Source organism: Melanostigma gelatinosum (genome assembly GCF_949748355.1).
Source record: "Melanostigma gelatinosum genome assembly, chromosome: 16".
In the NCBI taxonomy this organism is placed as follows: Eukaryota; Metazoa; Chordata; class Actinopteri; order Perciformes; family Zoarcidae; genus Melanostigma; species Melanostigma gelatinosum.
The window spans coordinates 12,588,293-12,615,978 of record NC_136649.1 but is presented as its reverse complement, the minus strand read 5'-3'; the positions used below and the strand labels follow the sequence as shown (position 1 = coordinate 12,615,978).

The 27,686-nt window shown below is 42.3% G+C and overlaps 3 protein-coding genes across 3 annotated transcripts; all 3 read left to right on the top strand.

Annotated features, from left to right (window-relative positions):
• Positions 1-560: 560 nt before the first annotated feature.
• LOC306790548 (serine/threonine-protein phosphatase PP1-beta catalytic subunit-like) lies at positions 561-12,653 on the top strand. Its single transcript, XM_079286905.1, has 8 exons — positions 561-642; positions 4,377-4,508; positions 9,194-9,424; positions 9,521-9,625; positions 9,755-9,826; positions 10,013-10,164; positions 10,701-10,835; positions 10,942-12,653. Exons 1-8 carry the CDS (start codon positions 591-593, stop codon positions 11,044-11,046), a joined length of 984 nt encoding a protein of 327 aa, XP_079143031.1. The 5' UTR covers positions 561-590; the 3' UTR covers positions 11,047-12,653.
• Positions 12,654-13,887: 1,234 nt separating this feature from the next.
• manea (mannosidase, endo-alpha) lies at positions 13,888-17,193 on the top strand. The gene is made up of 5 exons (XM_079286032.1): positions 13,888-14,059; positions 14,734-15,349; positions 15,668-15,777; positions 15,949-16,025; positions 16,151-17,193. The coding sequence occupies exons 2-5, from the start codon at positions 14,845-14,847 to the stop codon at positions 16,782-16,784; spliced, it is 1,326 nt and encodes a 441-aa protein (XP_079142158.1). The 5' UTR covers positions 13,888-14,059; positions 14,734-14,844; the 3' UTR covers positions 16,785-17,193.
• A 3,558-nt stretch (positions 17,194-20,751) lies between these two features.
• On the top strand, positions 20,752-21,840 carry fut9a (fucosyltransferase 9a; the record flags this gene model as incomplete). The annotated part of the gene is made up of 1 exon (XM_079287296.1): positions 20,752-21,840. Exon 1 carries the CDS (start codon positions 20,758-20,760, stop codon positions 21,838-21,840), a length of 1,083 nt encoding a protein of 360 aa, XP_079143422.1. The 5' UTR covers positions 20,752-20,757.
• Between the last annotated feature and the right edge of the window lie 5,846 nt (positions 21,841-27,686).

Genomic DNA, 27,686 nt, shown 5'->3' with positions numbered 1-27,686 from the left:
AGATTAGGCTTTCACCAACAAAACATGTGATGACTTTATGAAATATGATTCATTGCTATACAACAATATACAAAAATATGAATATTAGCCCCAACATAAAATTATTCTTGACACGTTTATGCATCAGTAATAATAATTATTTAACTCTTATATTATAGTTTACAATTTACAAGCAGGATTATACTGCTTATACTGTTCATACTTAAAGAACAGTTTGTATCTTATCATACTTTTACTTCGACAATATTCTAAATGCATGACTTTTACTTGTACAGTTTCATTTATTTTGTATGTTTACAATGTTGTATGGCTTCTGCTGCTTGAGGCCAGGATCTGAATACTTCTCCCATTATTAATATAATATGTGTGCTGGATGGCAGTTAGTATGGGATATACAGTATCTCTGTCACCTTGTGTCACAAATAAGCTAATTTTATGTCATACAAAGGCGGTTAAAGTGAGTAAAGTGTGGTCGCTCTCCGCTAACGTCACCCTCATCTTCATCCACCGGTACTGCTTTCACGACAACAGCGCCTCCTGGTGTCTGTAGGGGGAATCTAACTGGCCAACACCACCAAATCAGTTTGAAGATGGCGGATGGTGAATTGAACGTGGACAGCCTCATCTCTCGGCTCCTGGAAGGTGAACAATTTCAATACAGTCTCTTTATGTCACACAGACTCAACCGTTTACGTTCATTAAGCCCCGTCCGATTTGTGTTCTGTAACTACCGCGGTTGCCTCACAAAACGCAGGTAATATGTTAGCTTGTGGGGCTAACGCCAGCCAATCGTAACGGTGTATCTCTAGCTCTGGCTAACGTTACTGTTAGCTGACCGTGTTTACTAACACTGTCAGCGGTGAACGCCGACGTGTTTCAGTTTTTCGCAGTAATTGCGACGTTACTCTTGGCCCGTAATTTGATTGTGCCATGGCCTTTGCTTTAACATGTAATTTAACTTTATGACTCGTGTTTTTAGCATATATTCTCCAATTGATATACAGCTAAGGCAGGGCTGGGACGTTTGTCCTGTAATTACGGTAATACAGCCCACTGAGCCCAGAAGCAATTGCCATGCTTCTAACGGCTGTAACTGTTGCGCACGTTAATATTCAGCAAGTTAAGTAAATTAATATTTGTTAAACAAAGGCATTAACATCGATGTTCACCAGCCCTCTTGGATATATCCCATAGGTTATCGTTATGATATACTATTGATATTAACTATTGGCGTTGTACATTATTGAAAATGTTTTTTTTTTGACAGATTGGGTAAAGCTATAGAAATAGCCTTACATTCCAAGTTAAAACACTAATATATGCATAACCCTGTCTTGTCATAATGTATTGGATGCCCTTATCACCAGCGTTACATTCTAGGCTATAACTTGAATTGTTGAGAGTTAGTTTGCTTTTTGTGAAGTAGTTTTAGTCTCGGGTGTGTGTTTAGTGGGCAGATTTGCTGGGATTCAGTGTTATGCATGTTGGGCCCTTTAAAATCTCTTTGTACAGGTGAATAACTAAACTAAAGTTTAAGAAAATTAAAAGAGATGGAGGAAGTATTGTGTGTTACTCTGACCTCTCCACAAACGGTTCTTATCTACAGTTTAAAGTATGTCATCTTGTGTTGCCGTGTTCACGGTCCCATTATTGCTTTTGTACTTGGTAAATAAAAGGACGTTTGTTGTGTTTTTGGCAGTGAGAGGGGTGTGTGCTAAAGTCCTTTTGTGTAGGCCGATCACCTGCACAAGAGAAGGCCGGGGGTTTTCTGTTCCCCTCCCTGTGGTATATATCTCTGAGTCAGAGCAGACCACTAAGGTAAATGCAGCTGTCCTTGGCATACTTTCCACCAGTATCTGTGACTCTGCTGGAGGGATGAGACACCAGCATGCCAGGCACTGAAATGCTCAGATTTGTTATTTATAGAAGCTGCTGGAAAATGCCGTCACACTGCAGATGCCTTGGGTTTCACTTTCTTGCAGTTTACATTGCTACCAAATGGTGAAATAAATTAGAAATAAATCATATCATTGATTCATAAACTGCAATCAACTTTTTGTTTGTGTTCTGCGTGTGAAACTTTTATTTTTTTTCAGCTGGAAAGCTTGTTGATCCTTCACACACAGTATTTCCCTGTTTCTCAGCTTGCACTGCAGTGACTTGTTGATTGTGTTGCACATGTTTTGAATACGAGGTGGACTTGGCATCTCTCATGAGTGGTCAGTGTTGTTGTGATCTTGTTTGTGCAAGATGGCTCTTCAGACAAGTGATCACACGCATGGATACAATGTCATCATTTCATAGGCTTCTCACGTAATATTTCAGTGTTGCGTAAAAATGGTGTGGCAGTAAATTGGCGTCTCTTTTTATTGTCTGTTGTTAAACCAAAGCCAGGCTTTCAAATAGGTTTTGTAGGTCCCACTTTTCAATAATCTGGCTCTTTTACGTTCCCAGTATCCAGTTGGTTTGTTTTTGAAACTTGCTTCGGTCTTTAACACATGCACATGTTTTTGTTGTTATTTTATGATGTTCATCACGTAGTTAACATAATTCCCCGGTGCTTAATTTGAAAGGTCTCACTCTTAAGCCCTTATTTTGCATCCCAACATCGCATAAATAGCTTAACTGTATGTTTTGCAGCCTCTGGAAATTTGGTCTTGAGGAGAAGCCAAGTGTCGGTGAGAGTGCCTATTCATTGGAATTAAAAGTTGTGAAACACTGTGCCACTTTCTCACACACACACGCACACAAACACACACACACCAGCCGTGATTTGGTTAATGATGGTTCCAAATCCTTGTCATTGCTTCATTTTAGCCTTTTGCCCCGTCAATGTTCTTAATAAGGTAATCTCTTTTAAAAATGCCAGGCTGCAGAAGTGCGAGCAGTGAAAGGTTCTGTGTCAAAGCCGGCCAGGCGACGCTTCCAAGCTTAACTAGCTCGGCTCTGATCACGCTCGGTAGTTGAGTGAAGAGCCCCTACTTCTGCAATCCCATCCTTTCACACCATGGCACATATGAAGCAACTGTAGATGGTCGATAAAGAAACATTAGTGGTGAAAAGCAACACTTGGTTAATGTTGGTGGAGCCCTAGAATAGGTTTTTGGCACTTAGATTCACCGTCTGTGAGGCTTCATAGATTTGGTTGGATTACATGAGTACAATGTGTAAGCATGTGTACATGCACACGTGTGCATTTATGTATGCATGCTCTGAGCTTTAGGAGTTGCTCACCAATATATCAGTTAACCCATTTTGAACAGCTTCCTGTCCTTTTTGATCATTCCTGGCTAATGTGTCATTCTATAAGGAAACAAAAAGGAAAAGTGTTTACTATACTTGTATTAATATAGTGACAAGGCATAATTAGTCACTGCTATGTCACCACTATAATAATGACGATAATAATAAATGTGTGTATAGAACGGAAGATATGAACCAGATAACATTATTTTTTTTTTTAAATGCCACCAGTTCAGAAAAAGCCATGAGGTAAAAGTGAGTGTGAATATTGAGTTTACGTGTTTGTGATCCTCTGGCCAGAGTTAGCAGATCACAGATAATGCCAGGAGGCAAAGGAGCCGGACCGTCCAAGGCTTTAACAGCAAGCAATCAAATCTGAAAATCAATTCAGAAACTCGCAGGTAACAAGTGAAGGGCAGCAACGTTGGATGTTCCGCCTGATCATACCAGAATAAGACATTGATTTTGAAAGAAAAACAGTGCGTTCCAGAGTTGACCACAAGACCATTCTTCAGCTTAATATTTATTCATTTGGACATCTTTTTCTACTGTTTTCACGGGTCACTTTTAGCATAGTAGTTACATCACGTTACTGGTCGTGTCCTTTTTGCTTTTCTTTTTTTGAAAGGATGCCATCTTTCAGAAACATTGTGCTAATCAGGCTGTGAAAATACAGACCGTTGAAACTAGATGGATCCTAACTTTAGTCTACCATAGCAAGGAAGCAGTTTATGTATAATCTCACTTTTCATATCTCTTGATTAGTTCAACTGCTGACTCTCGCCAACGTTTGCAACTCTCACTCTTCTTCTTCTCATCGTTTGTGAGATAAATCTGCTTCCAGAGCTGTGGCACGACGCCACAAAGTAGGCTTAAGCTAACTACAACTACACAGCCAATAAACCCACACCAGTGCTGAAGATGCAAGCTGCTCTCGTAGTCTAAGTACGGCTGAGACTTAGCAGCCATGAGCTCCAGAACCATTACGCCCACAGCTCATCAGATTTTAAGATTGCCTTGTGATCCTCCTGAAAGTGTTGGGGTCTGCCGGTGCAGCTTTGTTAACACTGCCAATGAATCCAACCCAACGGTATGTTGACGTAGCACTGACTGTGTCTTTCTCTCCTCTCCAGTACGGGGATGTCGCCCGGGGAAGATAGTGCAGATGACCGAGGCGGAGGTGCGCGGCCTCTGCATCAAATCCAGGGAGATCTTCCTGAGCCAGCCCATCCTGCTGGAGCTGGAGGCCCCCCTGAAGATATGTGGTCAGTGCGTTGTACATGTGTGGCCTTGTATTAGGCCGTTCTCTCACAACCTCATGTGTGTTTGCCTGGGTCATATTAAGTCACTGTTACTCTCGACTGGACTACCCTGTGTATAATATAAAAGGATGCATAGAGGGGAAAGGCACACATCTAAACAGATTGTCTATCGCTGTATTACACACACACAATATGGAATAATATGAACTCCCTGTCATCAGGCGAAACGCTACCACTATCTCTGGCTGGCTCCAGCACATCTCTGCACACTCCCACGTGCTTTATGTCTTCCCTCCAGTGCAGCGCTGCAACTGCAAAACAAGTCAGAACTGTCTACTATACATGCCAGTCCTTGAAAATACAGTACAAGCCCACACACACACACACACACACACACACACACACGTTCACTTTGAGATTGTTGTTCTGCGGACCTAATACTGTGTCAACCTCAGATGGCAGCGTTTGTATTTCAAGTGATAAACGTGATAATTTAGTATTGAGACTATGATGTTATCCATATGTTTACATTAGAATGATTGACTTCTTAAAGGCTTTATCCATGTAGCCCTAACCCTCAAATATATTACTCAAATATGCCCGAGTTAAAGGTGTTATGTTGTTGTTGTGGTACCCCTATCCCCAGACTGATTACTTGCCTTTTAACCCACGGCTGTGACGACAGGCTTTCAGAACACCAGCACTGACTATAAAGACATTGAATCCCTTAAATTATTAACTAGGGCCACATGGATCGGGTTCAGCGCTTACCCCCTCTCTCACACATCTCAACCTTAATGTCTCAGGCATGCTTTGGTCCAAGCTGGCAGCTTTGACTCAGTTTCTGCTTTATCATTTATTTAAACACGTTACAATGTGTTTTCTGATTAGAGCGTTGTTGACAATGGTGTTCCTTGTGCAGCGACGGGGACGATAATAACCAAACCCTCTTTGTGAGGATGGGTGGACCACACGCATGCACTCTGATGTCTGTACTGTTTATGTGTAGGTTTGCGTTCTGCGGTCCTTCATACATGTTCATGGTCTCATGAGGTGTTCTGTGTATTCATAAGGAGATTGTTTTTTAAGTTTTCAAATCCAACACATGATATCTAATACTGCATATAGTATTGTTTCATAAAGTATAAAGTATTTTTGCTATTTTTATGTGTCATGCCAGCTGCGGACTGTATTGCTTAGTGTTTTTGTGTTTATTTGTTGTTTTCATCTTGAAATGTGCTGTGAGCGGCATTTTTAGCGGCGATGTGTTTTTATGTGGGTGCTTTTGAACCTGTTGATTAGCTTGCTGGACGAGGTCAGGCAAAAGCACACTTGATTGTAGCTGTGTTCCTTAAGTACCAGTGCCCTGATGGTAGGTTAATCATGCATAGACATTGTTATTGTTTGTTTCATTATTCTGCATCTGATTTGTCTTGTGGCCTGATCTTTCCGTGTCCTCTTTTTATTGTTTTAGAGTTCTATTATCGCCATTGTTTCTATATTGTGTTGTCTCCTGAGACACATCACATTCATTTTTCAACTTTCAGCCTTTTTGCTCATCTTTTTAAACCCTACATCTCTGAGCTGCTATTCTCGGACTGTTGTAAGGCAAGGCAAGGCAAGTTTATTTGTATAGCACATTTGAACAACAAGGTAATTCAAAGTGCTTCACATGAAACCATTAAAAGCATAAAGGCAAAAGTAAAGGAGATTTAAAACATACATTGAAACAATAATCGATGTCTCCCTGAGACATTACGCTGCACGCAATCAACCATACACTGCCGCAATTCTGCAATTACTCGCACACAAACCACGTCTGGAAAAGATCTCTGCCGATCTGCGTTTTATAGTGTACTATAGTTTTATAGTGTAGTGAACGAACTCTGTCCCGGAGGAAATGGCGATATATTGTGCAGTCCTTTTAAAACCATTAAAAGCATCAAAACATAAGGCAAAAGAAAAGGAGATTTAACAGCAATTAAGAACCGTGTAAGAAATAAAATACAGTAGTAAAATGCAGAAATGCAGGAAATTGATTAATATATTAATTGAATGTGGTTAAATTAAAGGCAGCAGCAAACAGAAAAGTCTTCAATCTTGATTTAAATGAGCTGAGGGTCTCAGCAGACCACAGCAGTTGTACCACTGCAGTCAGTGCTGCTGAGTAAATAATTCACTGTCATCCTACAATTTCTTTTGAGACGGCAGGCGGGCGGGCGGGAGGGCTGCCTGCCCTGTAGAAAGCCAGTCTTTGGTGAAGCTCACGAATTCACATTCAGTCACGCAGCAACTCTTAGTGGGGAAGAGTAAAACTAACCCGAGGCAGACGTTTTCAAACAGACAGCCAATCAAACGGTGGTCGTTGAGTGGACGTTTGCTCTGCTTTCACAAAGTGCACTCACTCACCTCCAACTGTCTGCGCAGAGATTACAGTCTATGGTGCCATGTCTCTGTGTTCACCATTTTATCCAAATGTGGTTTTGTTCCTGCATTTAATTTCCTTTTCCAAGCAAACTGCCACAGAAAAACCAAATAGCAAAGCTAATTGCCTCATGTCCATTTTTGTTTTGGTGCAAGTAAGAATTATTGTTTTGTTGTCCTCTGTGTTTACTCTGTTGATCAGCGTGTGTTGATTTTAGCCTGCCGAGTCTAAAAAAATCAGTGTTTGTCAAAATTACTATATTCATAATTGTATGTAGTATTTGTAGCTTATAGCAGCCTTTTAACTTGACCTAGGTTAGCACAATGCAAACTTAAAGTGGTATGTGCACGCTATGATTACCGGTAATTTAGCTGTTGTGGCAAACTTAACATTGAAATATTGTTAATTTGAACACAAAGAAATGCGATGTCTGAAGTGGCAGACCAAAAGACATTGAGAGGCTGGTAGAAATATTCAGGGACCTTCAATAAGAAGTTAAAACTCAAAATAGGGTCTGAAACGGCAACTAAAATAGAAATTAAGTTAATTGTCGTGAATGCTCACGAGGAGTCACTCAGCAGCTGCCACCCTCTGATTGCTGCTAGACAGATGCAGCTGATTGAGATGAGCTAATCAGTGCCGCACGGTTTCTCTACTTATTTATGTAGTCAGCAGAAAAAACTCCATTCAAAACGTTTGTATAATTGGTATGTTTAATCTTTTAAAGCCAATAATGGTGCTAAATGGTTCAGAATGCTCTAGAATCTTCGCTCAGACTACAACGGGCCTAAATGGAGCATATGAATTACACCTGTGTTTACCCTGCATTGCAATGCCATGTGAAAATGGTTTGTTCCACCAGTTTTAGCTTTCCTTCATCGACTATATCTATCGTGTCGGAGCCGACTTTAAATTGTAAATGGACACAACCCGTCCTACCTGCCCGATCTCCTTAAACCGTATGCTCCAATCAGGACTCTCCTCTCTCAGAACACAGGCTTTTACTGTCTGTCCCCGAAGTGCAAAAGTAAAGGGCCGTTCCTGTTTCTTTGAATTATTTCATATTGTATTATTAATGTGAAGGATTTTGAAGTTGTTAGCATTACCAGTACTTTCATCAAAACTAGATGTGTAAGCTGGGGCAAAGAAAATGATTGATGGTGAAACAAACCAAGCAGCTGAGCACTGAGCATAAGACCGAGCCGGACTTCAAACATTCAGAACTGTTCTTTTAATCGTTCATTTGCACGGAAAAAAAAAAGTTTTAACATGCCATCCTAAGACGCAGGCAAGAATAAGTACAGGCCTGTTGCCATATAGGTCAGATGCCAGTCGTGGTTCGGTGCCAGATCACTGACGGGCACCATGAAATATAAAAAATCATGCCAAACACTCATGATAGAAAGTTGTAATTTGTGTTGGTCATTTTAATCTCAGGGCCAGACAGCTGCAAATGTCAACTAGCCCTATTATTTCATTTTAATGTGTATTTGGTGCCAACTTGTAATGAAGCATTGCCATAAAAGAGTGTGGCACGTGAACTTGCTTTGTTCAAAAATCAAGCCTGTTATTATTGCCCGAGTCTTTTTGGTGAGGCTCACTGCAGTCACCTCTGTCTGAAGCACTTAGCCCAAATTTGAAACAGCTCTTGAGTTGGTTGGAGAGGATATAAAAGCAGAAAGCAGGTCTTGGCTCGGTGAGGAAGTGAGGCTCCCCCTGCAGAGGTACTGTGCTTTTGGTAAGAGCTGCTCCGGTACAGCACTGACTGATGTCAAGAAGAGAAAAGATTGACCCTCAGTCCTGGGAGAGCTTTTCAATTGAGTTCGTGTGGATACGTGTATGTGCTTCCCTTTTGTGACTAACCTGGATTGTCAGCATTCCCATGGGCCATGGCATCGATCTGGTGGCAGTTGTAATGGCTCCCTGTGGTCCCTGTAAAAGCATATGCACAGCCGTATATATCCCCAGCAACCTACATGTCTGTGCTCTGAATGTCAAAATGGATTCAGAGAGATAGGAGTTGGTTGTGTGTATTTGTGGGGGTGAATATGTGGTTTCGAGATCTGTAATAAGTCCTCCACTGTCATTTTCTCCACAAAATGCATCACCACCGTTTGTGATGAGCTCTTCCCTTTCGCTCCACTGTCTTTTATTCTTTTCAATGTTTCACTATCTGTAATACATTCACGTTGAGCAGCCTGTCCTTGTGACTGCACTTACTGAAAATAGTCAAACTAACGCCTTGTCTCGCCCCCCTTTTTAGGTGACATCCACGGGCAATACACAGATCTTCTGCGGCTGTTTGAGTATGGAGGTTTCCCTCCAGAGGCAAACTACCTGTTCCTGGGTGACTACGTGGACAGAGGGAAACAGTCCCTGGAAACCATCTGCCTTCTGCTGGCCTACAAGATCAAATACCCAGAGAACTTCTTCCTGCTCAGGGGCAACCACGAGTGTGCGTCCATCAACCGCATCTACGGTTTCTACGATGAGTGTGAGTTGAAGTGAACTAAACCTGCACACAAACGAGCAATGAAGCACACGTGTAGTTTGGGGTTTTAAATAATGTGTGTTTTATGTGTTCCGCCAGGCAAGCGCAGGTTCAACATCAAGTTGTGGAAGACCTTCACCGACTGCTTTAACTGCCTCCCCATTGCTGCTATCATTGATGAGAAGATCTTCTGCTGCCATGGAGGTAAAGAGAACTGTTTGCACGTATTTGACCCCCTTGTCCCAATTGTAAACCAAACGTTTTGATGCCCTGCTTCGAAATATAATCGCAGTAACTCCAAACAGAAGTAACCTCTTTTATTTTCTATTTTAGGGCTATCGCCTGATTTGCAGTCAATGGAGCAGATTCGAAGGATCATGAGGCCAACGGACGTGCCCGATACAGGTACTGTATGTGTGTGTGTGTGTGTCTGCATGCTCACACTGACTGTATTCTAGGGAGAAATCCAAAGGAAGTGAACTTACGTTTTCCTGATTAAATGACTATTACATCAGTAGACCTGCTGTGTTTCATCAGCAAAGGCAGGATCTTTGTTCTTATCGCCATCTGTCCTCTCTTTGTGTGTCTCAGGCCTGCTGTGTGACCTTCTGTGGTCAGACCCAGATAAGGATGTACAAGGATGGGGTGAGAACGACCGCGGGGTCTCCTTCACCTTCGGAGCAGATGTGGTCAGCAAGTTCCTAAACCGCCACGACCTGGACCTCATCTGCAGAGCCCACCAGGTAATTCTGAAGGGAATGAACGTAGAGAGCCTGGACGTGGAGTGTGTGGTTGCAGCAAGTGCATGGCAAGCAAATTGACATTTTTCTTTTTTTTATCTGAGAGACGTAACATTGGTTGGCCATGCACTTTAATGATAGCTCTATTAGTTTGTATGTCTTTGGCACAAGTACCTAGACACAGACACAAGAGTTAAACCACACATTAATAGACGTTGTGCAGCAGTCTAGCCGAGTGTATTTCTCCTTTTTCTCCACACATCATTCATTATAACTTTGAAAAGTAAAATAGTATAAAACTGAGAATGAGACGCTGGCATCAGGTTTATTTACCTGAAGGATGACTGAATGCAATTCATTATTGTTGTTACACAACAGCTATTTCGGCTCTGCGATGGGCGTTTCGTATTGATTCAAGTGTGGGTAGTTATGGACACTCAGCCACGATAGCAAAATTGGGTTCTGAAAGTAGCTGAAGATCTGTTTTCTTGGTATTGATCGCTGTAGGCGGTGGAATAATGTCATGCGTCTTCGAACAGGTTGTGGAGGATGGATACGAGTTCTTTGCCAAACGCCAACTGGTCACACTTTTCTCTGCTCCAAACTACTGCGGGGAGTTCGACAACGCCGGCGGCATGATGAGTGTCGATGAATCCCTTATGTGCTCCTTCCAGGTAGTCTAAAGCTTTCCACAGGCACATGAATGCCGATCGACTTATCTCAGAAACACTTAACACATGCGTCTTCTTTCTCTCTGTGTTCTTTTGTTATTGTTTAAAGATCCTAAAGCCCTCAGAGAAGAAGGCTAAGTATCAGTATGGAGGTGTGAATTCTGGTCGGCCCGTCACCCCACCCCGCACCACCCAAGCCCCCAAGAAGAGGTGAACGTACAGCCTTGGCTCCCCCTCCTCCTCACCCTGTCCGTCCCTGTTCTGCGATCACGGCAACCCCTGTAACTCCCCTGTATAGCGAAGATACAGGGATTATCTAATGGCCCGACTCTTTCTCCTCCTTTCTCCCCACTCACCCCCCCCAAACTCCACTGACAGCTCTTTTCTTAATGTGTATGTGTACATAAATTTGCTGTGACCAATCTGTTTTATTTTTTGCCTGTTTGTCAGTGTTTTTGATATTATTAACAGATTCTCTTGTTTGTAGTTTTACTTCCAATGCCATTCAAGGTTTTCTGAGGATCTGTGTCGTCTCTGTTTAGAGGGGCAAAGTGACTGAGTTAGAGGAATTATTTTTCAGTTTAACAGAAAAACCGTAGAGATTGAAGATTGTTTTTGCCTTGAACTCTCAAAAAACTAAAAAACAACAAAAAAAAGCAGAGAGAATCCTTCCAATGTGTTTTAATGAGACTGCGGTGTCTGTCCTAAATCCGTAGACACGAATAACATTTCTTCTATTCCGGTTTAACAGTTTAAACACATTACAGCGTATGTGGTGCACTTGCGGTTGTTGTGCGGTGGCACATTTGATATATTTAACCCCTGAAAAAGTGCACCTCCCCATGAGTAGCAAAGAATGTGAAGAGACCGGCTTGAATGGAAAAAGTAGAGGATGAATCGGATGCTGCTGGCAGTGGACACTCCCCGAAACACAACGCCCTCTGGGCATCGATTCCTCCGCTCTGTTATGTCTCCCTGTGCCTCGACACCCCTCAACATCACAAAAGCATGCCGCTCCTCACACTGAGCTGGTATTGGCATTTTCCTGGTTCTGTTTCTTCTCATTAAGATAATTTCCCCCGATATTATCCTCTGGTGTACTAAAAGTGCTGATAAAGTTGTCCTTTCCTAGTGATTGTATGAGGAAGGATAGAACATATCTTAACAGCACCGGTTGCAATTTTGTAAGTGTCTAACGTATCTTAAGTAAGCCGTACAGTGTTAAAAAGACCAAATAAAAATAAAGCAAGCTTCACATAATGCTCCAGAGTATTTGAATTGTTTAGTGCTGTGTTTATAGAGTGCATAAAAACATAATGATGAAAGGTTTCTCTTGGAAGCTTAAGGCTTAAAATGACTGCTACCCTCCTGTTGCATCAACCGAATCCGTTCTGGAGTATGAAAACCGGAGGAGTCGGGCGTGGGTGGCAGGACCAGGCAGTTATGCTTTGGCAAGTGATGCCACCTGGTGTATCAATACAGTAGTACAGTACAGTACAGATCAGATGTGAATTTCAAACGGCTCAGGATGGGCTTTTCACTACATCGCTGGTACAAAATGTTGCCGTTCACCATGAGGAGGTACTGGCAGATATCTACAGTCGACTGCAAATGAACAGCTGACTTAGCGGAAAAAAGTTGCCTCTTTTTTTTGCTCTTTGTGGTATTCTTTATGTTGTATTTCTGTGTTCTCTATTCACATTGCTTGCTTTTTATCCACTTAATTTATTTCCTAATACTGATAATAACAAAACAATGAGGTGTTACCAAAAGCTGTTTTGCGATTTGTACAAGTTTGTTTGAAAGTCTGTAAATTCAATAAAATGGATGGAAACCAAAATTGTTTTTGTTTGTCTGTAATGTCAAAGAAATTTGAGACGTTGTAAAGTTACTATTCTCTACACTTCTTCATCTCAACATACAACTGACACTCTGGATGTGTTATTGGTAATCGTGATTGTAAAGCAAATGGACTCTTTCTCTCTCCTGTTCCTCATTGAACCCAGTGATGGTTTAAGCGACCGGGCCCCGCAGACGCTTCTTTGCCCAGTCCAGAGCTCCGTGCATCGGCGCTGAATACAACCAGAGGATCAGTGGCAGTAGAAAACATGGAACGACCAGGTGGAGGTGGGACAAGATCCAAGCCAAGATGATCCACAGTCCCACTTTTAGAAATAGGAGACTGTAGTCGATGATGGCCTGAGAGGAGTCTAATGTGGAGTCGGCCTGAGGACAGATTTAAATCTATTAATTTTAACATGTATTTATGATTAAAACAGGCTATGATGGCTGTTAAGTTTAGGTATATGTGAACCAATAACCTGTCTTGCCAAACCTGTACATCCTGTACTTTCACTGCATCAGTCATCACCATATCTTCTCCTTTACCAGACCTCAGGAAGTAAGGGGGCTGATGGGAGAGAGTCCTCCTTTCCTTCTTCTTGTGCCCAGAAGGCTTTCGTGGCTGTGGTTCTTCCATTGCCAATGTGTCTGCCCAAGAAGATGTTGGCGTTCAAGCACTCGAAACAACTATGGAATATTATAAACCAAAAATATTAAGTTAAAACACATCTAATTGATCAATCAAATCAAATAAGCTTAATGGCTTTACAGTTGATATTACATGATTGCCAAAGCTCAATTTCATATGAATAAATATTTGATTTTAATAAGCTAAATAAATAAGCAATCTGCTTCACTTACCACGTACACGAGATTGTGCCCGATGATGAAGATCTAATAATATTGTACAAACATATACAATATTTCAATTGATTGGTGTCTCTAGTTCGTATCGTTTTGTGTAATACACCTCTCCAAACACACGGGGGCGACATGTATCCCTTTGATTCAGTGAAACTGCTCCTTTGACTGTCGTTGACTGGACGGGGCGCGGCGCGGCGCGTGACATCAGATCTGTATACAACACGGATGGGTCACGGTCACTGCGCAGTCGCAGTGGGAGCGATTTACACATCAGCAACGTTTTTCGGGACAAGCTACAAACCAAAAGTGCATGTTGTGTCCCCGTCCTCTGCATCTCATACAAATGAAGAGTCTCCCGAGCTGTGCAGCCTGTTTGCGTTTAACTCTGACGATATTGTATTTAAATGAGCGTAGAAACACGGAAACAAGTGACGTGTTTGACGGTTGGAGGCTAAAACTCATATTGTGTCAGCCCTGTTATCCTCAGCTGCTGTTGACCAGTCTAAAGTTCATCAATAGAGGTAGAGTTGAAGTGGCTAACGTCGTTAGCTTGTTCATTGTTTCTGAATGCGTTGCTAAACTGTGTGCTAGTAGCTACATGTGATTGAACGCCAGCACAATTAAGTAGCTTTCTGTAAGTGGTAACTAGCTAGTTGCAGTCATTGAGGACAGTATAGCTTACTCCCTGTGTCTTTCTCTGCCTCTTTTATTTACAGTTTTAGAGACTAATTGGCAGCTGATTTGGTAACATTGTAAACATATTTTTCCAAACGTGATGGTTGCAGACAAAAAAAAAAGTGAGAACTTGCTGATTTCTAGTAAACTGAAATAGAGCTGCAACAATTTGAGGGTTTTGGACTGTTAGTCAGACAAAACAAGAGTTTTTTTAAGGCATCACCATGAACTCTGAGAAATTTTGATTTGTATTTCTGACTATATGATACATACAGCTAAAATACTATACTAATATTAGTTACACCCTTAAGCTAAACATCTTTGGGTTCAGACTGTTGGTCAAACAAGGGAGTTATGATATTTCTCTTTGAGTCATGGGAGATTCTGATTGCCATTTTCACTATTTCCTGACCTTTTTATAGGGCAGATGATTAGTTTATTAAACCAGAACAATTATAGTTAGTTGCACCCCTAATGTTCTTTTGTAACACTGATATTCCTTGCTTCCTCAAACCTCCAGGCTGAACAAAAACACTCCCTTTTTGGAGCTTCAATGGCATCCTGTCCAACGGCAATCCCAATCCGCTGTCTCAACAATGACCTGTGGAAAGCCTCGAGCACTGACTGAAGAATGGCGAGGTTTAGGCGCAAGTCTTGCATCACACTAGTTGTTTTGGTGCTGCTTGTGCTCATAGTGACGGTGGTCTTGAAGGCACTGACACCGGAGGACTCTCCGTTTAGCAGCCCTGTTGGTGCGGAGCTGTTCCCGGACAGAAAGAGTCCCACTCACATCCAGAAAGAAAACAACAACAAACCTGACACGTTCAAAATGAGTGACTCGGACCAGTCAGGCAAACTGGAAGCTGCACTGAGGAAGTTCCCTCCTCCAAACTACTATCTTCATGCTTTCTACTACCCGTGGTATGGGAACCCCAAGTTTGACGGCAAATACATCCACTGGGACCACCCGCAGCTGCCACACTGGGACTTAAAGGTGGCTCAGGGGTACCCGCAAGGGAGACACATCCCACCTGATGACATCGGGGCCAACTTCTACCCATCTTTAGGGGCTTACAGTTCCAGGGATCCCTCCGTCGTAGAGTCTCACATGCAGCAGCTGCGCACAGCAGCCATTGGTAAAACAGAAATGAATCTAAACAGAGCTGGACAATAATTCAACATTCTCACTTTCCAAAAATTGTGATTCCCTAAAATTGTCATTTTAGGGAATCACATAATCGGTAGTCTTATACTTAAAGTAATTATCATTTAACATGATCTATATTTTTGACTGATGTCAGAAAAATGATCATTTCTGCCCCTACTGTATTGCTCCTACGACTCATTCTATGTCACTGCAGTACATTTACACTATAGGAGTAACATATTCTATTCATGAACAATTATCCGAGTGTTTTCTTGCCTGTTTGAACTGTAACTGTGTTTATACTCAGGTGTCCTCGCTGTCTCATGGTATCCTCCTAATACGAAGGATGATAATGGTGAGCCAGTGGATGACACTGTGCCTTTGCTGTTGGAAGTGGCACATAAATACCATATTAAGGTCTGTATTAAGGTCTGTATGAAGATAGTAGTCAGTTCAGTCGCCTTTTTGTTTTGTATTTAGCAGTAGACACAATGTTTGATGTCCCAGGTTCCTCAATGTCTTAATATTCTGAAAAGACATTCTCGTCGATGAGAACCTTTTGTGTTGCTGTTGTTTCTGTGTTCACAGGTGGCGTTTCACATTGAACCCTACAAAGACAGAGATGAAGTCAACATGTTCGCTAATGTCAAATACATCATTGAGAAGTGAGTGTGTTTCTTCAGCACCATAATCTTACACTCCCTCTGGAAATCCTTCAGATGTATGTTGTTTATTCCTGTGACATTTCCCCTTTTTGCTCGTCCATCTTGTGTTGTTTACCTCCTCTCAGATACGGGGAGCACCCTGCTTTCTTCAAGTACCGGACAAACACTGGCAAGCTTCTTCCCCTCTTCTATGTGTATGACTCATATCTGATGAACTCGGAGCAGTGGGCCAAACTGCTCAAACACACGGAGAGTAACAGCATCAGGAACAGCCCGTATGACGCCATCTTCATCGCCCTGCTGGTTGAGGAGAAACATAAGAGGGATATCCTGACTGCCGGTTTTGATGGTGTCTACACCTACTTTGCTACTAATGGGTTTTCCTATGGGTCCACTCAGCGTAACTGGGAGTCTGTTCAAGCTTTCTGTGAAGATAACAACCTGATATTCATCCCAAGTGTGGGCCCCGGGTACATTGACACGAGCATTCGCCCCTGGAACTTCCAAAACACTCGAAACCGCATCAACGGCAAATACTACGAAACCTCGCTGAGTGCTGCGTTACAAGCCAGGCCTGATTTCATCTCTATAACATCTTTTAATGAGTGGCACGAGGGGTCTCAGATCGAAATGGCAATTCCCAAAACAGGCCAGACTGTGTATCTGGACTACCTGCCCAACAAACCTGAAATCTACCTGGAGATAACTCGCAAATGGGCTGCGATCTTTGGTGGAGAGCGACGAAAATGGCAGGATTGATCTTGCTAAGAGTTTATTCACGGTTGTATAAAATGATTACATGAAAGCTATATGAAGTTGTAGTTGCAGAATACACAACAAAATGCAAAATTATGAATCATTTTATGAGCCAAATGATTGTTAAAGCCACAAGCAAGTGAGCTAAATTATCTTTATTTGGGCTGCAATGATGTTTGTACGGTATGTGATTTTTTTTTTACATTTTGGTAAATTATTGTTAATTTAACTGATATCTTATTACTTATGTTTACACAGCCGTGCACATTTTGGGATTTGTAACGTAATCAGCATGTCTTTTCACCAACTTTAAAGTATCCAACTAAAACTGTTGAAATCTGTGCCTCTACTGAACCTCAATGGAAATAAATAAAGTGCACCCTGGAAAGGAGTGAAAGTAAACAAAGCAGTCCGCTGGTATTAAGCTGTCGCCTCGCTCTTCTTCCATCTCTGCCTCAGCCCAAAAACAACACAAGAAAAAGCACAACATAGATCTTGATATTAGAAAGGAGAACCTCAAATCTGAGATGAGTCGGGATGAAAACAGTCGAGGGCTGACAGGATAGCAGTTCAGTTATTGAGGGAGAGGGAGACACTGCAGCGCCGAATGAAAATAATGCTCATCTGTGGAATAGCTTACCTTTATAATAAAGGCCTGACACCAATGAACATGCCAACTCTGTTTATTTTGGAACTTCTTTGCAGCAAAAGTTGCATTTTTGAGAATTTCTTGCCACCAAAGTCATGTTCAGGCCGCCCGGCAAACTCCAATATTGTTTCTCTTCTCTTGTTCTTTGGTCGATGGCCGGATGAGGGAAATATCTGGCTCTTAAACTGGCAATGGTGCTAACGGTAACATTTGAAACCTTATGTGCCGAGACAGTTCATATCAGCAAGTAAACATGGCTGGTCAAAGTTCATCACTAACACATAGAGCTCCGATTATTGTGTTATTAGGACAAAGACACAGGCCAAGAGAGAGGGGACCTTTTCATCCACAGCAGCAATGATTCACCTGTTTATTCAAAGGAGGACCCTGAAGCAGATGACTAAAGTGTAATATGCACATGAATCCCAGCATCCCACACACACTGGAGCTCCGCCACAGCCTGCAGCTGCATTGACGGTAAACAGAGAAAGGTAGCGCATGGGCAGCCAGCAGGAAATTATTCCACATCGCATCACCACTCGGCATACATGGCGTCCTCACACACCGAGCCATGAATATAGTGTGCAGGCTGACGAGGTAGCCGCCAATTCTTCTCTGCTTCTCTTTTCTTTCTTTCTTTTTTTGCAGCCATCATTCTTTGCGTCGGTGTGCAGCAGCGGGGAAGATTCAGCGCACATTGCTACAGTAGGTATCGTTTTTTTTTCTGGATCAAGACGATGGATGTGGGCTCATCTATTCCTGCAAATACGGCGGACGGGCGCGACTTTTTATTCCAAACGCATCCGCATCTTCCGTATGTTGCAAGGTGTCTTTGAAGCAGCGTATACGGACCTCTGGAGGAAATGAGAAGAAAGGTCTATTTTGACTCACGCCTGTCGAGATGGTGAGTGAAATGCATGGTTGTCCCCCCCCTGCAACCCATGGCTACCTGGTTTTTGACGGCAAATCCTCGCCAGCTAATTAGAAATGGTCTCTCACCATAAATGCACTGACCGGCGCTTTCCCATTTTCCTAAGGGTGTTTATTTTTTACATACGATTTCTTCAAAATACATTTTCAATGCATTGGATAGTGCATACTTTATGTGAGCGTGAGGGTTTTTCTCCAGTGCATGTGATTCTAAAATCTTACATTTCACTCCTAGCTGTGTTTTCATATGGCAACTAATATACTGTAGGCTACATTTTTCAGCAGCATCCTCCACGCTATCATTTATGTCCTGCGCGTTTTTGGTGCGCAAATGGGTGCCGTGTTCGGCAACACATGAAATATTCGAGTGAATCTCTCAATATTCTCAACAACGTCGATGCAGTCACGCCTAAAGACAACCATTTTAAACAGCGGCTCGACTGTAGCATCACGTTTTAAAATGACCTTCAGTGCTCGGTGGCTGGAAATGAATTCTCACCTGGGATGGAGTGTCCTTTTATAATCAATGCTGTGGCTTTCATGACAGAATACACATACATCAAAGTGGAAAACAGCGGGGGAGATGTCATTTTGCAGGACATGAGTGCTCCCCCTTTAGCCGACCTGTTATTAAAACCCACTCCAGGGATTTGATGCATCTCTGTGACTGACGATGCTAAATCTGTGGTTGTGTGGTTTTGTTCTCTGCCTCTCTCCAGTCATTCTAACGTAGCCTCGCTGCAGACATACTCACCCATGCGGCGCTCTGTCCCAAATACATCACAATGCATTTGACAAAACCCCAGTTATGTTATTTAAAGTCTGAATGGATGCTTGAAGCTGCACACGTCTCACTCAGGACTCAGTTGTTGGTGCAGAGATGGAAAGAAGAGAGGAACCTAACGACTGTGTGAGCCATGTCACCCTCTCATATACCTCAGCACCATCCATCACCATGGAGACACTATAACTTGACCACACACTGCATATTCGACAGGCCTGATTTTGATCTTTGTGTACACTTCAGCCTTTTTCCGAAGCCATACTGCGCTTAATATATTTGACAGCACCACACACTGCATGAAGGTATGCATGGGCTGCATCCTCTGGAAAGCAAAGAGCTTATCACTGCTGCTCACAGAACGCATGTTACTAGCTGTGTAAGAGGATTTGCCTACATGACAAAAGTATTGATACCGCAAGCCTTTAAAAGGAATACACTCATCATCTGGCTCTGGTTCATGTGGCCTTTGGGGGGCAGATCTGTGTATCGAAGTCACAGATGGGAGAGATGAAGGGGGGCTGTCATACATAGAGGCAATCTCATTCCCCATATGTCGTATTGGACGAATGATGTGAGGAACATTAGTGTTGGAGCATGTGTTATTGATTTCAATATGCTTCAGTGATGGGTGGAACAGGGTCTATTTCTGCCTGCTAACGTGCAGGTGTGTTGAGCCCCAGAGAGCTGGAGAGTCGGGGGGGCCTTTCTACTCTCCTCAGCCTTAAGATGGCAGCATTCTCTTACCATACAATATGCAAAAAAAACTAATAGCAGCTGGAAGCTTACATCCATGCTTAACTAACAAATTTGAAATAACATCCATGAGTTACAGGTAATTTTGCAATAACTTTGGTGTTTTCATTTCATTTTCCAGCGAATCTAAGAGATTTGTTTGTGGAGATGAAGCTCTTCTCTGCATGTTGATTGCGTATGACCTCACATAAGTGATTTGTCTGTGGTGATGGTTCAGTCTCTCGTGCCCTAATTTATTCTCTCTGATTCTCTCTCTCTGCTCATGTGAAGGAGGCGTCATTAAGAAGACCTGTGCATTCAAGATCAAACGCACCTCATTAGATCAATAAGGATCATTGTTAATCTGCGTCAGAGCAAAGGGGCATCTCTTAGCTGTGACCTTTTTTTTTTTTTTTGGTCTATGTGCACTGAATCACAACGAAGATTGATCCCACCGTCGACCCAATGTAGGAACTGCTCCCTAAGATTCCCACAACCTCTACTCTTGCTTGGATTTCAGCATTCAGTCAAATCCACCAGGTTTGTATTATAATGAGCCTGAGGAGGCGACACATTCTTCTTTATGAATATTGATCCAAAGCAGTGTGTGCCTAACGCACCGCAGAGTGCATGCTCAACGTTTGGCAATAAACGGTTCTGATTCTGATTCTATAGCAAGAATAGAAACACTTTGTTCACATGTAGATGCTCACAAGCCAACTGTATTTCATCGAGGCACAAACAATGTTGAGAGTTACTGATTCACTTTAATAGATATCATCAACCCATGGTGGTATATGCTGTACCTGTGCATGATCAGGTTGAATCCTGTTGATCAAGACTTTAATCTAGCTTTTTCTTCTTTGGTTCCAGGACAGAGTATGCCATCTGCACCTTTTCACAGAATCCTACGACCCCTCCTGCTCGGCACTTTCATACTGGGATGCTTTGTGACTCTGTTTTTGATGTATTTTAAACCATCCACCAGCTGGTTATCAGGTCCTGTAGAGTCCACGGTATCCACAGATCGGGTCAAGAACCTCTTCTCCAACAAGAGCGATAAAAACGTGACCACCCTGCTGATCTGGCTCTGGCCCTTCGGACAAACCTACGACCTGGGCGTGTGCAGCTCTCTCTTCAACATCGAAGGCTGCTTTCTCACAGCGGACAGGAGCCTCTACAACAAGTCGGATGGGGTCGTCATCCATCACCGAGACATCTGCACTGACCTGTCCAACCTGCCGCCGCTCCAGCGACCGTCCTTCCAGAAGTGGATATGGATGAACTTGGAGTCGCCGTCACACTCCTCCCAGCTGCCTGGGATCGAGAATCTGTTCAATCTGACTCTCAATTACCGCCAGGATGCTGACATTGAAGTGCCTTATGGGTCCATTGTAGCGGTGGAGGGCGACGAGGACTTTGTCCCACCCAGCAAAAACAAGCTGATCTGCTGGATTGTGAGCAACTGGAACCAGGACCACGTGCGGGTGAAATACTACAATGAGTTGTACAAATACATTGAGGTTCATGCATATGGACAAGCCTTCGGGGAGTACATCGCTGACCAAGACTACTTCCCCACCATCGCCAGCTGCAAGTTCTACCTGGCTTTTGAGAACTCCATCCACAAGGACTACATCACTGAAAAACTGTACAACCCGCTGTCTGTGGGGTCAGTGCCAGTGGTTCTTGGCCCGCCCAGGGAGAACTACGAGAACTTTATCCAGGGAGACGCCTTCATCCACGTGGACGACTTCACCTCGCCCAAGGAGCTGGCCGATTACCTGCTGCTCTTGGACAAGAACGAGGAGATGTACCTCAGGTACTTTGAGTGGAGGCGGCACTTTAAAGTAAAGAAGGCTTATTTCTGGGCAGAGCACACATGCCTGGCTTGTGATTACCTGCGTAGGCACAAGGAGTACAAGGCATTCAATAACCTTGACAAGTGGTACTGGGGCGGATAGTACTTTGAAGGGCTATGCAGTGCTTGTTGTGTTGTTAAAGGCTGTGCTTTAAGCAATTTTAGTCCTTCGGTTAACATGAAGGTTCATTATTGTGTGTCCAGAGCTCCCGAATTATGTGTTTTTGTTGATTCAGTGGCCCAGTGAGACATCCATCTTGTTTATTTAATTATTTTAATTATTTGCAAGTCAATTTTGCCAAGCCCTACTTTGCCTTTTGTGTTAATCATTTATTAATAATTTTAATGAATTGAAAATGCACTACATTTGTTATTGTTATTTCAATCCACATTTTGCTTAACATGACAACATTTGCTGCTATTCTTTTGAAATATTGTTTGTTCTATTTTTAGTATGAATGCTTGATTGTATGGATGTTCCTGTATAACAGATAACATTCATGATGCAAGGTTGTTGTTGTTGTTTTCTTTAAATACCCCGTTTTCATGAAGCAGACGTTAGAATAGTGTTGGCTGCAGAAGGAGATTGACATAAAAAAGTGCAAATATTTATGTAATATTTATTCAAGTAAGGCATATGATAACAAAAAAAACAATCTCATCTGTGCTAGTGATGCAGTCAACTATGCAGTGTTTACTGGACTCAAATGTGAAAGTAGTTAATTGTGTCATGTACATATTGTGTATTTTTGGAAGTATGTAGCTGTCGTTTTCTTTCTCCATATTTTTGTGAGTTTGCATTTGCACTGCTAATCCAACTGCTACCTATCTTAACATATGTACAGCGAGACAGACGGACGTTGTGTTACGTGGTTGTAGATGGACATAATGGTGATCACCACACCGCTAGTCTCCGACAGCAGACGTGTCTGCTCGGTGAGAGGGAGGTTACTATTTTAATCATGTTGTGAATTGTTCATTGTCACATGTGATGTGTCAAAGTGCGGTTGGATTCCGCATGGGTGATAATAGTACAGTCCAGAGCCACTGTACTGCAGTGTGAAGCTCACAGACACCTCATTATGTTGCATTCTGATTTGATCTGTAATGTGTAATTGAATACAGTGAAGGGAAAGACCACAAAATAACATATTACTGAAGCTATTTTGCTGTGCATACTGTACTGTCATCCTACAACCTGACATTAAATATTTACACCGATCTTTTCAACTATTTCAAGCAGATGTTACCAGATGTGTGAAGTGGGTGTGAATCAGGATGAAATATGAGCAGGTGAGCTCTGCCCACATTATTTGTACCCGCGAAGAAAAAAGTGAAAGATGTGAAATGGTCGAGATTACTGCCAGATTATCCATATTACTATCTTTGAATCATCACAGCGCAGTGTGTGGGCAGTTAGAGGTTGCATGTGAAAGATATTTATTTTTCTGGATTTTGTTGTTGTTGTTTACACTCCTATTTACAGTTGTGTGGCTTGCCAGCCAACCTACACCAGTCACGATCACACTACAAAATGCATCAACATCTGTAGATACCGCATCACATTTAAATGTTGTCAGAACATCTAATCCACTGGAAAACAAATGCATCTCAACAGCACTCAGCAGCTATTTGACGTCATGGTTTTGTTTTTTACAGAAAGAATTGTGCAAAACCAAGTCAACATTTTATGCAAGATAAACCGGCGTCTTTTTGGTCAAAGCACTCAAACACATTTCTGGTTTTTGTCATTTTGATATTTCTTCACTGTCAAAGGGACCATTGATGTAAATTAGGATGAATTTAATTATTTTTCTTATGGGATATGGTTCCGAAACGCCGTAGTAAAACCTGTATATAAACCTTGTCGTGAACTGAATCATCATCTGGATCAAACCAGCCCACTGACACAGGTCATCCCTGTATGTGTAAAGGACTGAGGGAGCTCAAACATTTCTTTTGCATTTACGGGGAAAAGAAACGTGTTGTACATATTTTCAATGTTATAAAGATCTCTTTATAAGATGCAAGTGTTATCAGGCAGTGAATGTGATTGTGCTGCACCTTTGTAGGACATTTTGGTGCTTGGAAAGGCTGTGAATCAAGGTGAAAGGAGAGTTGAACAGGATTACCAGTGCCAGAGACAATGGTTTCAGTGTTAAAGTGGACATTTTCATCAAGGGAGGCAATTTTACACCATCTTTTTTTCTTCTTCTTGTGATTAGGCAGAGATATAGCACTTTTATTCATGTGGAGTTGTGTGACTCACTGTGCTGGTGGCTGTCTTTAGATGGAGCTGTTGTGAGTTCAGAAACTGTCATCTGCGACATCGGCTGTCTCACAGATTTAACAATGAAACTGCAAATTGTGGTTTCATATTGTACAGTCCAATCTCATGTATGAAAACAAAGGTTTCTTGTCCAATGTGGTTGGTGACTTAAATTAACAAAAGTTCATTTTGTTTTGTTGTGTTGTCTGTCTCTTTCCTCCCCTCTCCCTTTCTCTCTTTTTTGCACAAAAACAAACACGGGGAGCTGTGGCTTCTCTGTCCCGTCTGAGTCTGTGAGTGTGTCACAGCACCATGAATCAGGATGTCTCTGGATACTGTCCGACCTGGCACTGATTTTTCCGGAGTCCTTGAAAACACTGTATACCCAGTGGGATGAAATCTTTGTGTGGTTGAACATGACGAGTTCTACAGAAATGCTCATTTTCTGCCAGTTCACTGAACTAACCAGTGAATCAATCAGTACAAGTCTTTTGCCAAATCGTTGTGTTTTGCCAAATGTTGTGTTTTAACTGTAGATGTCTGATAGTGTCAAAGAAAATAAAGATATGGACAAATGAGCAAAGATGAGTGGGGCATACAGATTTTTTTTTTTTGCCAAGAGACAGCTGATGAAGAAACGATGGTAAACCTTTGAAATCTTACACTGAAACCATTTGATCAACAACGGAATCAGTTGTTGCTTGCTACCCTGAAAGGAATAGTCTGACATTTTGGGAAATACATTTGCCTTCTAGTCAAGAGTTAGATGAGAAGCTTGACACCACTCTCATCAAATTAGCTTGACAATGGTATTAATCTTCTCATCAAATTCAAAACTAATGAGTCAGGTCAATTAGCAAAATGTTCTTTAAAGTTGAGTACTTCCGTCTCTTTACATCGATATGTGACAGTTTGAGTTCTTCCGGTTACACTAAGTTAGTTGCTGTTAAACATTTGATATGATGCCATCGAACCTAATATAGTATTCTTGCATCTATATCAATTTCCACAGATGTTGCCCACACCGTTCTCCAGTGCCATGTAATGCAGGCAGAGGTATAAATAGCTATCCAAAAGCCTTGATAAGTGATTTGTGAGAGAGAGGAGAGTGTGTTGTGTTGGTTACGCCTCAGTCCTCTGGTTGTTGTTAGTTACCCCATATCCTCGCTAGCACGCTGGTATTTGCAGTCGTCTCCTCCACCGCACGAAGATGACGCATCTTTGTTCACGGCCTCTGTTCAATGCTGCGGGCCAACGGGTGTGACAAATGTGTCTGTTGGCGGGATCAGCGGCGCAACTAATCCATCGATGTCAGTTTGGGATTAATGTGAAAGTTCAGGTGGCATTGTACATATTGTACATCCATGTTTTCGGAACTTGTAATGTCAACGGGGTGTCTTGGGACAAACCCACAGAAAATAATAAGCGGACACTGCTATTGATAGCTTGTCAAGCTATGCAGGGCATTAATCAGCAAAGATTGCCAACGCAACCTAAATGGACTTTGACAGATGTTGACAGACCTCCAGAGCTGTGTGCTATTAGTGTGTGGGTAGAATACTATAGCTAGTGTCTTGTTATTTAGTGGTCATATATTTGGTTAAAAAACCTAACATGTAACGTTACACCGGCGAGAAATGACGAGTATACAAGTCACTAGATGCGTACAGAATGTTCAATACCATGACATAGGCTCAGAGTTTTGAGTTTATTGAGTTTTAAATTTGGCATTTTTGATCAGTCCAGTAGTCGTCAACACGTCAATAGCTTGCAGTCATTGGTGTTTTGGTTTAACTTTTGAAAACAACAGAATATGTGGGTGTCCTCATAGAAGCCTACAATCAGTTTTAAATACATACCCATCTGTGCCAACCATCGAAGTAATTAACTAGCAACCACAGACGCAATCGACTGAAAGTCACCAGTTAACACGGAAACTCGTTGAACTGAAACATGTTGGTCTGAAACGGTCGTGATTCTGTCGGAATTCTGTAGAACTTGAGTTCCGCTGTTGTAAAAATTGATTCTGACTGCCAATCAGGTTGTCGTGGTTTGGCTCTGTGCCCAGAGATCCTCAGACTTTTTGTTAAACTTCAAAGGCTATCTTGCAATTCCTTTTTAGTGACCTGTATCAGTTTTGATTTGTCTGGAGGATTTTCTTTCCTAGGTTTGGGGTTTTCTGTAATGTTTCATGTTTTATTCATTCATTTAATGTTTTCTGTTTTATTTTTAATGAGCGAACCAACAACGCCAAAACCAAACTTCAGACAGACAAAGTTAGCAACTAGCTGAAACGGCTAAGGAGCCAGATATTTCCATCAGGAGTGTGTGGAGACCAAAACAGAGCTAAGAGAGAATGAATATTGGACATAACATTCATCAGGTGGCCAAAAACATGACTCCAAATAGAGTGCTACAGGAGTCCTAAATGAGCAAGAGTTTTTCCACTTCCGATTCCCACTTCTTGAAGTCAATGGGTTTCGAAGGTCTGCGGTTAACACAAGCTTAATGGAAAAATCCCATTGGATTTTAGTCGATGGAACCAGTGTAATGCGAACTTCCAGGGTTTGCTTGCGAAAACACTTAATCCCTGCAGCACTCTATGAATGCTAATGTTGCTCCACGTCTACTGGGTGTGTAAATAGGCAAATGTTTGCTGATGTATTCGCCATCAGCTTAAAAGATGCAAATAGTGTGTGTCAGTGCTGTGTTCACAAGTTCTGCTGCACCCAAGTGACCAACATGTCAGCTATTGCAGCTTTCAGACACAGCACACAGCTCACAGACACAGCTCCCTCCAAAAAAAGTCACATCAGTGCTGTAATAATGCCAGAACAAATTAACTATTGATTTGTCATTTAAATGTTTTGAATTGAAGCAGATCAGTAAATGAGGGCCAGGTTACATTACTTCCATGCCAATGACTGCTGGGCATTTTGGATCTATCTAAACATCTGGAACATTTACAGTGAACTTGTTTATTTATGCTGCACTATTGAAGTGTTTCAGTTTAAGGCACTGAGGATTATTTCTGGTCCTTGTGTGTCATTGAAAGGTATAGATTAAAGGAAGTATTTTTGGGCCCTGAAGATTCAGATTTGTCTTGTAGCAGATATGTTAGTTTTTAGATTTCTGCTATCTCTGTTTTTGCAGGCTGTGAAAAAGTAATCAACAATCTAGGTATGAATTTCTTACATAGGTGACTTGTTAGGTATCTTTTGTGCTCTGACTTACTGCTGCTGCTGGCGCCCAAAGGTAATCAGCAGCTTCGTCTACACACAGCTAATCCAAATACCACAAAATCTGTGGGCTGGGAGGAGGCGATGGATCGAACTGGAGAGCATTTTAATGGGTTGTGCATTCCTAGGAGTAGACAACTTTTTCTTCCTTTTTAGCAGCGGAGATCATATGTCTGGGTATGTGACAACTTGTCACCCACTCATACCATGACTCATTTTGGTGAGAACCGGGGAGGGGTGGGGGGCAGGAGTCAGCGGAGGCTCACAGGGCCTCCCTAAAGGGGTGTAAGGTTTTGTGAGATTGTAGCCTTAGCAGATTGTATCTCCTCGCCCCCTGGCAACCCCCTACGTGGCTATCCTGTTCCGATGTAAAAGCTGCGTTGAAAGCGAGCTCTCCACGCCGCAGTAGAGTGCAGAGGCCCGCTCAAAAGGCCAGGTTTG